Source organism: Sorex fumeus, unplaced genomic scaffold (genome assembly GCF_029834395.1).
Source record: "Sorex fumeus unplaced genomic scaffold, SorFum_2.1 ptg000130l, whole genome shotgun sequence".
Lineage (NCBI taxonomy): Eukaryota > Metazoa > Chordata > Mammalia > Eulipotyphla > Soricidae > Sorex > Sorex fumeus.
The window spans coordinates 7,642,249-7,653,389 of NW_026606187.1; the positions used below are offsets into that span (position 1 = coordinate 7,642,249).

The 11,141-nt window shown below is 50.2% G+C and overlaps 1 protein-coding gene across 1 annotated transcript in view; it reads left to right on the plus strand.

Moving 5' to 3' along the window:
- Positions 1 to 2,452, plus strand: part of PDILT (protein disulfide isomerase like, testis expressed) — a 28,520-nt gene extending 26,068 nt beyond the window's left edge. The window contains exons 10-11 of the mRNA XM_056138941.1: positions 941 to 1,030; positions 2,228 to 2,452. Of these exons, the coding sequence (XP_055994916.1) occupies positions 941 to 1,030; positions 2,228 to 2,452 (315 nt within the window). The remainder of the gene's footprint in view (positions 1 to 940; positions 1,031 to 2,227) is intronic.
- The last annotated feature ends 8,689 nt before the right edge of the window (positions 2,453 to 11,141 follow it).

Consider the following 11,141-nt stretch of genomic DNA (forward strand, 5'->3'; position numbering starts at 1 on the left):
GGGACACTGGAAGTTGGAGGAGACTTTGTGGAGGACAGACAGGTTACTGGACATCTTGGTGCAGACATGAGCCTTTGGAGAAGGGCAGGGATTCCAATCGGATCAGAAAGGGCGTGAGCCAGAGGCAGAAAGCATGATGCTGATTGGATGGTGGGAAGAATCACAAACACAGCACCATGAAGGCGTGGCCCTCCAGCTGCAGAGGGTGTTGGAGGAGGTGGTAGGCCACGAGGGTTTCTGAGACAGTGGGGTGTCACCAATTTTCATTTATCTGGCAAGGGGTCTATGCAAAGTGAGTGCAGGAAGGATGCTGCTTTATACCCTCTAGAAGGAGGAGTTAGTGATGACAGAGCGCTGATCATGTCCCAATGTTTTGTGAAGTTTCCATTTTTTTTTCTTGGTTTTTTTTTTTTGGAGGGGGGACACCTGGTTATACTCAGCAGTCACTCTTGGATCTGACTCAGGAATTACTCCTGGCAGTGCTCAGGGGACCAGATGGGATGCCAGAAATCGAACCTGGCTTGGCCACATGCAAGGCAACTGCCCTACCCACTATACTATCACTCTAGTCCTCATTTACTCTTTCAAGTAACAGGGCTCCTTGTCAACCAGTTTGAAGAGTTTTTCATATGAGAACCCATGATGTCTGCTCAACAACAACATTAACAGAGTCATGGAGAGTGTATGCAAACCAGACCACCCCCCACCGTGGTGATGTCAGGGCCCAAGACGGCTCTGTGGCTCTGGTCTCCCCAATGCGTCCTGGGAAGAAGGAGTCTTCATTATTGACCTCTTTAGGCTGTTTACAATGAAGGTTGAGATAGATTCAAGAACCGGGTCCTTGCCTGCAGGAAGCTGACCCCTGATTTACCTACAGCACATTTCTTGAGAGTTTTTGCAGAAAGAAGCTAACATTTGGATCATTCCTTCCTCTTTCTAGGCTGTCCGCTATGAGGGAGAACACACCCTGGAGGCCTTCACTAACTTCCTGAAGAGCCAAGTCAAGATCAGGAGGGAGGATGAAGATAAGGTAAGGCAGAAACAGTCCTCTCCTCCCCCCACCCCACCTCCAGGTTGCTTTTTCTGTCGCACAGAACCAACCATCAAAAGTTCAAGGTACTGGGGCTGGAGCAATAGCGCAGCAGGTAGGGCACTTGCCTTGCATGCGACCAACCTGGGTTCGATCCCCAGCATCCCATATGGTCCCCCCGAGCACTGCCAGGAGTAATTCCTGAGTGCAGAACCAGAAGTAACCCCTGTGCATCGCCGGGTGTGACCCAAAAAGAAGAAAAAAAAACTGTTCAAGGTACTGAGAAACCAGGTGTCTGTGGAGATGTGGAGAAGGAAAGAATAGCCATCCAGTTTTCATAACAATTTTTGGGCACTTATAGGAAGCAGGGATGGCAGACTTCCAGAATGTGGGGAAGTGTTAAAACTCCAAGGTCTCACCTACCTCTTCAGACAGTTTCCCTGGGTCCACTGTTCCTGAGCTGTGAATCTGATGTCTTAAATGGGATTCTGCCCTTTATTACTCTTCTCCTGGTGTGTGGACAATTATCCTTATTTTGGGTTTTTTTTGGGGGGGGGCAGTGTCACATCCAGTTGGCCATATCAGGGATCACTCCTGGTGGGGCTCAGGAAGCCATAAGGGGTGTTTGGGGATTGAACCCAGGTTGGCTGCTTGCAAGGCAGGGCACCCTATCCACTGAGCTAATCTCTCTGGCCCCCTCAACTCTTACTTAAAAGCTTCTCCTGTTCTGGTCTCAGGTCGAATGCTAGAAGGTGCCTTTAGCAATCAGGTCCCATTTCAGCTGCAAAAGTCACACCAGTTTCAGTTACCCCTTTCTAGCAGAGCTTCAGGGGCCCAGTCTCCAGCAGTCACTTCCCAGGGAGGGACAGAGATTGTCACAAGGCTCTAAGCACATGCCTGGTTTCAGAGCTGGGCATGGGTGTAGCCCCCACCCACCCCTCACCACCCTGTGTGGACTGTGTGAATGAAGCATGGTTCCCCATGGTGCACTCATGGGCAGGGCACATTCCTCACCCCAGACAAATGGGCATTTGCATCCCTGAGGAGGATCTCCAATTTTCTCTGGGCATTTCCAGAAAATAAAGGGATGGTGATTCTAACCACAGTTAGCCCCTCAGGCAGGCCTCTTTCATTTCATTATCTTCCTTCTTCCTCCTACTCCTCCCTCCCTCCCTCCTCTTCCTTTTTTTTGACCAGCTCATGTCTGTGGAGCAAGATGAAGAAGAAATTGAAGCGGAGATCATTGAGCACATGGAAAGACCTCCTAAGAAGAAAGAGTTACTGAAACAGAAGTTACCGGAGTTGGAGAATGCAACCAAGCTGGAAGAGCCAGTTGGGGGGGATCAAATCACCAAGAAAGCTGCTAAGCCAAAGAGACCTCCCCAAAGAGAGACGAAGCCGAGGGTGAAGGAAGAACTGTAGGGTTTCTGAAGCGAGGAGGGAAGACAGCTATTCCCCAGGTCCCGGCGTTTGTTTTCGGTGTAGATCTCCTTCAATCATTGTATACGTCATTGTGGGTGTTTGCAGAGAGAATGAAGAATAAAAGTTCCTGGAAGCCCAAGGTCTCTGTTTTATTTATAACCTCATTTTCCAGGTAGGAGCTGCCATGGTCGAGCTGTCTGGAATTCATACAGACCTTGCAAGGAGAACCCTGCAGGCAAAATTTAATGAGTGCTCACAACATTTTGTTTGCTGCAGTTCTCTCCACCTCACCGGGAGTTAAGTTTTGTTGTTCTAGAATAAAACACAAGAGCAAACCAATAGAGCTGAGAGCTTTATTGGCGATGAAATGACTTCAGTTGGGGAGAATGGCGGCCAGCAAGAGCTGGACAACAGCTTTGCAGAGCACCAGTCGGGTCTGGTTTTAAGCCCAGGCAAGAGAGACACAATAGTTCGTGCATAATCTAGTCATTGTTTTTAAAATGGGGGGGGCCTCATACATATTCATGAGGGAGGCCAGGGGGCATGAACAAATGAGAAATATGCAAAGACCTTGTACAACTGGTCTCAGACAGCATCATCAAGGTAGTGAAGATCAGGAAGACGAGAAACTGAGGTGGGTCCTGCTGCGCACCCTCCCCTGGCCGGCCCTGGGTCCTTATCTACACGAAAAGTGTCCTCAAGGTCCTACCTTGTTGTGATCAGGGCCGGTCCCCTAGATCTCCCTCGCAGCTTTTCTTTCTACCTTCTCATCTGCTTCTTCTGATGCACACGAGGCCGGAGTGGCGGCAGGTTCTCTGTGTTGGTTCTCGATTCCCAAGTTCTTTACTATTTCCTAGAATGAAAATAATGGATGAGAAAGAGGCTCAGACTCAGAGTTGGAAAGTAGCAAAGTTTATTGGAAAGTAGAAGGGGAAAGAACAGAAGCTCCCTAAGTGGGAGGAACGAGTGTAGGACTAATTTGAAAGGGAGTTTTGTGGGTGCCTTTTAAAGGCTCCTTGTATTCCTGATCAGTTGACAAGGGTCGACAGAAGATGGCCAGGAAATCGCAGGGATGTCCAGCGGGTCTAAATCTCTCAGACAGAACTGCCATTATCTTAGTTTCGCTATCAGCTTAGGCTCCAGGGTAGAGTTTTATGCTCTTGGGAAGCCTGGGGAATGCTGAGACTAAACCTTGGGGGTGAAATGTGTGTCAGGTTGATGGGAGAGAGATGGAGCATGTGGACAGAGAGGACTCTGGCTTCATCTCTCACTGGCAAGGGAAACGGGGCTTCTTTTTGGTAGCACTCAGTTCCCCCTCCCGCACCCTCACAGCTGCATGGAACCTGCATTGAGAGACCCTTATCTGCAGGGCCTGGGTTGGATCACCCCCACCTCCAAGTTCCTGTGTGTGCGTGAGTGTGTGAATGTGTGTGTGAATGTGTATCTATGTGCATGAGTGTGTGTGTGTAGTGTGTGTCTATGTGTATGACTATGCAAGTCAGTGTGAGTGTGTCTATGTGTGAGTGTGTGAGTGTGTGAGTATGAGTGTGTGCGTGTGTTGATGAGTGTGTGAGTGTGTTTGAGTGTGTCAGTATATGTGAGTGCGTCTATGTGGGTGTGGGTGTTTGTGTGAGTGTGTATGTATGAGTGTAAGTATGTGTTGATGAGTGTGTGAGTGTGTATGAGTGTGAGTGTGTGAGTGAGTGTGTGAGTATATGTGATGTGTGTGTTTGTGTGAGTGTGAGTGTGAGTGAGTGAGCGTGAGTATGTGTTGGTGTGTGTATGAGTGTGTGAGTATGTGTTTGTGAGTGTATGTGTTGAGTGTATGAATGTGTATGAGTGTGTGTAAGTATGTGTATGTGTGATGTGTGTGTTTGTGTGAGTGTGTGTGAGTGAGTGAGTGTATGTGTGTGTATGAGGGCTCAGGGGGCTATTTCTCCCTCTGTGCTCAGGAGTGACGCCTGGAGGTGCTCCAGGTTCCAGCCTTAAGAACACTGGGTGCCGGTCAAAGGGGAGGTTCCCTGGGTTTGCCAGGACAAATCACTAGAACCAGATCCACCCCCATCCTCAGCATTCACACTTCCCATAAACCAAGAAAGTAGTGAATGGTATTGGGAGGGGACACCCCTTGATTCAGAAGTGATGCAGGGATTAAATCTGGATTGGATGCATGCAAGACTAACTACCTTAACCCCAAACTCTGCAGTGCCCCCTCCCCGCCAAAGTCCCATTTGTCACAGAACATTCATTTCAGGGGGTGGGGAGGGTAATGGTGGGTTGTAATAGACCTCCTCTGGGGAAAAGGGGAGGCGGGTGGGTGGAGAGACAGCCCCCACCCTGCCCCACTCCTGCCACCTGCCTGCTGAGCTCCAGGCAAGTCTAGGCCTTCTCCAGACCCCAGAGTTCGTCCTGTGCTTTGCAGGGTCTGCAACCAGACACATCAACAAACAGCCCTGGGGCTCTGGAACACACCAGAGCCAAAGGCCCTGACTACAGCCCTTGTTAGTATTCGAGACACGAAGCAGGGCTCACCCGGGCAGCCTGAAGAACATGTGATGGCTGGGCTAGTCACGAGGACCAGATCTACCACTACTGCCAACACACACACACACACACACACACACACACACACACACACACACACACACTTCCCGTAAGACAGGAAATGGGTGAAGGGTAGGGGGGACTCCTCCATCATAGCGTCTCCCCCTGGATTCATTTTTGCCCTGTTCCCAGCATATTCCTTGCAGCTCCCAGCACCATGAGGCTGTTCCATGTTTAAAACTCCCCACTCTGTAGTCCATCACTTTCTGCTCAACACACCACGCACTACTTATTCCACTCAGGCTCTCTTGTGGCTGAGTGTGGAATGTTCTTTACCCCATGGTGCCTCCTAAGGCCGTCTCTGAGGGAGGGTTGGGAGTGTGGATTTAGGTGCTCTAGGGGGCCGCTGTGTCTTGGGGAAGTGATTCAGCTTCTCTGAGAGCCCCGGTGATTGCGTTTCATCAGAGGGGTCAAGGGCTGGAAAACCCTGGGCAGAGCATCAGACCCAAGGGAGGCTATGGGTGAGTGACAGTTGTCAGGATTCTTGGTACAGGGCGCGCTGCTGAGGGAATTAAGTCAGGAATGAATTATAAAAGGGCTGGAGCGATAGAACAGCGGTAGGGCGTTTGCCTTGCGCACAGCCAGCCCGGCCGAGCCGGGTTTGATTCCTCCACCCCTCTCGGAGAGCCCAGCAAGCTACCAAGAGTATCTCGCCCGCGCAGCAGAGCCTGGCAAGCTACCGGTGATGTATTCGATATGCCAGACACAGTAACAACAAGTCTCAAAATGTAGACGTTACTGGGCCCGCTCGAGCAAATCGATGAACAATGGGAGGACAGTTTGTTTTGAATTATAAGAGGGTCTCCCAAAGCAAACCAACTGGCAACAGAGACAACAGGAAGGTGGGGGGTGGAATAAAGAGAGGAAGTCTTGTGGTAGGGGTGCTGATCTGGGGTGGATAAAGGGGTGACAATGATACTCATCGGTGTGAAGCTGCACTGTAAAAGTCCTATCATATTATTCACGAAGGAGAAATCAACCGACTAACTTAGATGTCTTCTGCCCAGTTTTAAAAGTTGAGTCAGGAAGCATTCTGAGTAGGAAGGAAGTGCTGAGATTGAATCAGGCTAAGCCCAAACCCAGTTGCTGAGCAGCTCGGGAAGTTAAGGAGGAAGCTATTGGCTGGATGTGACCCCACGTGGTCCATTCTGGTGACCCTGAAGAGCCAGTGTTTCCTCTGGAAGCCCTGATAGCAGATCAGTGTGAAGTGGAGACGGGCGTGTGTGGTGTAGACAGGTGTAGGGAGGAAGTGTGGCCAGGACTGGGAGGGCAGGGGGTGGGCGTTAGGATACTCCAGGGCTCAAGGAGAGGGTGCGAAGGGGCTGGGCAGAAAGCCGGGTCCTTAGAGTCACAGAGAGATGTTTTATGGGGAGAAGGTGGGGAAGAGGGTTCCCAGCAGAGGTGGGGGTGATGGGGTCACTGCTGAGGGCTCCAGGCAAGTAGGACATGGAGTCAGGAACTGAGGCGGGGATGGGCTTAAGGAGAGAGTTGGGGAAATGGCCCTACAGAGAAATGCCCCCAAGGTGGGCAAGCTTTGCTGAGGGGAGGGGGTGCTTATTTATTATATAAAGGGGGGGCCTTCTCAGCCCTCAGCTAAGGCCAGGGCCACAGATTGGGAGAGAAGACTCCAATGCCAAGAAGGGGGGGTGCAGCACCCCACAGACTGGGAGGCAGGGACATGTGGGAAAGACGGAGCTGTGCTTGAGGGCTGGACCTTGCGTGTGGGAGGCCCTGGATTCCATCCCCAGCAACTCACACCCCCACCCCCTACTGCTCCCCCCGGTAATCCCCATGTCAGTGGAAACAGAGCTTTTCCTGGGGTTCCGGAGAGAAGAGATAGAGGCTGGGAAGCAAGCACGTTGGGAGATCTGGGAGGGAGCACTGGGCATTGCTCCTCATGGGTGGTCCTTAGGGTGAGACTGAAAATGAGGGGCGGGGTTGAATACGAGGTTGGCAGGGATCCTAGCACGGCCCCTAGGCCAGGGGTGGGCATGTCTAGGAATTAGTGACCCCACAGGCGCAGTGGTGGTTAGCAAAGCCTGGACATAGAAAAGCACCAAATACTAAAACTTAAAATGCTTCAGAGGGTTGAGTGAAGTCCAGTTGACTCCCATCTGCCTGTTCGGGCCCTGTGTCCAGACACTCCAGGAGTCCCATCATGGACTCCCTGAGAACACCAGGGCTGAGGTGTAGCCAGGGTTGCCTCTGTTTCCGGCAGAGCCAATACTCGGCCAGGGCTCACCAAAGAATCACAGATTTACAGGACCACAGGAGAGCTGATGCGAAGAATGTTTATGGTGCTTGGGGCTGGTGAGGACTGTGTGGTTGGCGTGGGACCCACCAGGAAAAGAAAATGTTTGTGGGTGCTGTTTGGGAGGAGGCATTCAGGCTGGTTCTGGTGTAATGGAATTCGCTGAGTTGATCACACTAAAACCATCTTTAGGTGAGAAAGCAAGGAGATTGAATTATTTAAGATGACTGCAACCAGGCAAGAGCCTGAAATTGTGAGCCACAGCAGGGGTAGAACGCATTTTAAAATAATCTCTGGACTCTCACAGACTAGGGAATGGGCAATTCCCACCCCTGGCCCCCATCTCCCTGTTCTTCGGGGAGCCTGGCAGTCACACTCATAAACTGCCTCTCGTGCCATATATATAAGCTCATTAACTGCCATGATCTAGAGACTCAAAAATAAATCTCAGAAGAGAGCCACAAGCCTCAGAGATGCCTCCAGACCCGCAAATCACCCTCTAATTAAAAATTTAACTCCAGCTCTATCACCCTATTTAAAATTTTAGAATTCCTGGACAGCGTGGCCACATTCACGACCACGTGACATCTCATACTTGACACCACTGACGTAACATGTATCATATGATGTACCACATGTGATAGGTGTAAGTAGAAGGCCACCAATCTTGATAAAAAATGTAACAACATGTTAGTAATATCTTATATAAGGGCATAATGGCTCCAAGGTGAGATACAACAATCTTCACACACTTTCACTAAGGAAACCTTTTGGATGATCACTTTTAGTGTATTGTTATTAGTGGATTATTTCGAGCAGACTTGGATGCTGGTGGGAAAATTCAAAATAATGGTGCCGGGAAGGTGTAATGGTGGCGGGATTGGCGTTAGAATATAATGAATTATTGTGAACCACTTTATAAAAATTTTTGAAAGTTTTCATTAGATATGACCTATAAAAGCATATAGCCCAAATCTTTGCTGGTTTCCTGAGCTAAGATTACTAACAAGCAGTAGGCCTTGATTCCCATGAGCATGTTTTATAGAAACTCTTCTGGCAATCGTAGCATCCTTCCTCTTTTGTTATTTAAATTTATTTTTTAAACTGAATCATCATGAGATACACAGTTACAAAGTTGTTCATGATTGGTTTCAGTCATATAATGTTCTGACACCCGTCCCTTCACCAGCGTGCCTGTCCCACCACCAGTGTCCCCAGTTTCTCTCTTGGCCCCCTCCACATTTGCCTCTATGGCAGACACTTTTCTTCTCTCTCTCTCTCTCTCTCCCCTCTTCCTCTTCCTCCTCCTCCCCCTCTCCCTTTCTCACCCCCTCTCTCTTTCTTTTTATCACGTATATCCTCTTACTTATTCAGCACTCATTCCTGTCCAGAGTGATCATTTTCAGACATCATTGCCAGAGTCACCCCTTCTCAATCAGCACACCTGTGGAACAAAAAAGGAGAGAAGAGCAAAAGAACGGGGGCTGCTCAATTGGTCACTTGGTCACCATGCACTGAGGGAGACTGAGGAGGGGGGCACAGCACTTAAAGGGGATATCGTTTACTAACCGTGGCCCCATTTCCCCAACAGGTGCCTTTGGGCCCTTCAGTTCTGTCCTGGTCAGCTTTCTGATTTATGACCTACTCATCTCTGACTGGTTCCCAGAGCGCCGGCCTCGAGCTGCCTCCCTGGGTCCTGAGTTTAACCCCCTGATCGTGTTTCTAACTTTCCCATCACTGTAACAACACATCAGGACGTGGCATTTCTGAATTCCAAGGGTACAGGGAGATCAGAGTAGAAGCTGCAATTGGACCCTCCCATGTCATGGGTCAAACCACGGGTAATCACTCCAAGCAGGTGACTGCCCCCTCCGTCCCCTTCTCCCTTGTCCTGAACGTGCTTGAGAGAGAGGCAGAAGGTCCTGCTCAGCTGCATCACGCTCTTTGGAGTTTCCTCCCCGAGATGTGAGCAGCTGCATGTGGCTGGGTCAGGATGGGGGTTGGAACCCCCCGGGGAGCAGAAGCCAGCAAAGCTGCATGGACAGTCACTGGCTCGAGGGAACTGAGGCATTGAGGCTAGTGTTGTCTTCTATATGGTCAAGCTCACTTTCTTCTCTTCATTTATTCATTGGTGTTTGGGCCATACCCACAGTGCTCAGGGTATATTCCTGCCTCTGTGCTCAGGTATCACTCCTGGTGGGGTTTGGGGGACCACATGGGGTATTGGGGATCGAACCCAGGTCAGCCACTAGCAAGGCTAATGCCTTCCCCACTGTACAATCGCTCTGGCCCTGAGCTCACTCAGAGGCAGGAGCCCTGATGTACAGGAGAGCGAGTCCCTCAGGACTCAGACTATCCTGGGAGTCATCCAGCCACCCTGTTCCCCTCTGGGATGTTTCACTTCCCCAAGACCTGAGCCCCTGAGGTATTTCCTCCCGTCCTGACCTTCAGCCAGCCAAGTTCTGCTCCAGCTTACGTCTGAGTTCTTGGGGAGCTGGCAGAACCTATAAGGGACTGTGCATTTACAGGGGACCCTCTCCAGGAAGGGGACCCAGAGTACCCACAGATCTATGCCATGGGGGTAAAGGGGGGCTTGTACTAAATATCCCTTGCTGCAAATGCTGGGTCTCTCTCTCTCCTGTGTCCACCCTGCTTTCCCTGGTGACCAAAAAAAAAAAAAAAAGGCCCAGCGGCCTCCACATTGCCTTCCCAGTTAATTGCTAACCAAGGAATTTGGTTGCCCCAAGGTACACAGAGGGGATTTGGGCTTGCAGCCACATGGGTGACCCCCAATGTCAGTCCTCTGGGGTCTCTGCCTATTAGAACAGAGAATCACCTCACAACCTAGAAAAGGAAAACACTGTCTGAAGGAGAAAATATTCCACCCCCAGGAAAACAATTCCAAGAAAGAGAAGCGGGAGATCATTGGACGGAGTCTGGCAACCCCGGGGCAGGTGTATATATAGGTGGCACCCAGCAGGAAAAAGCCAACCTTGTCTTTCCGGCTGCAGGTAAGGTTCCCTGCCACCATATCTCATCCTAGCCAGGTCTCCTTGATCTCATCTTTGGCTGTTTCCCCATCTAGGAGGGAAAAAGGGAGAGCAAATGCAGAGATAGGGCCACCAAGGGCAGGTCTAGGCTGAGTCATTTCTCTGTTGACTATGGGCATTGCCATCATTCATCGAAGCCCTCTCCCTCTCTTTGAAGTTTGGGTTCTGAGTCTCCTACACCCAGGCTCTGAGTCTTTGCCATGTGTTGGGGCCCCCTTGCTTCTGTTATTTTTGTCAGTCCCAGGGATGACAAGATACAGTCATTCCTTATTCCTGTTAATGGGTTTTTTAAATTACAACTCACAACTCCTTTAGTGGCTTGTGAAATTACCTCTGTGTGGTATCTAGCATTTTAAAATATGCTACCTTGGGGCTGGAGTGATAGCACAGCGGGTAGGGCGTTCGTCTTGTATGCGGCCTGACCTGGGTTCAATTCCCAGCATCCCATATGGTCCCCCGAGAATGGCCAGGAGTAATTCCTGAGTGCGTAAACCAGGAGTAACCCCTGTGCATCGCTGGGTGTGACCCAAAAAGCAATAAATAAATAAATAAATAATGCTACCCTAGTAAGCTATAGCCACTGGACAATGATTAAGAGGCACAGTAGACAAGTTTGAGCTCGTGTGTGTGTGTGTGTGTGTGTGTGTGTGTGTGTGTGTGTGTGTGTGATGTGTTACAGCGCTGAGTTATGGCATATGGTAGCTTCCTTAGAGCAGGCCACCTGGGGTTGAAGAATGCTTTTCTAGAACACAGAGAGCTGGAGAACACTGTTCTAGAACACAGG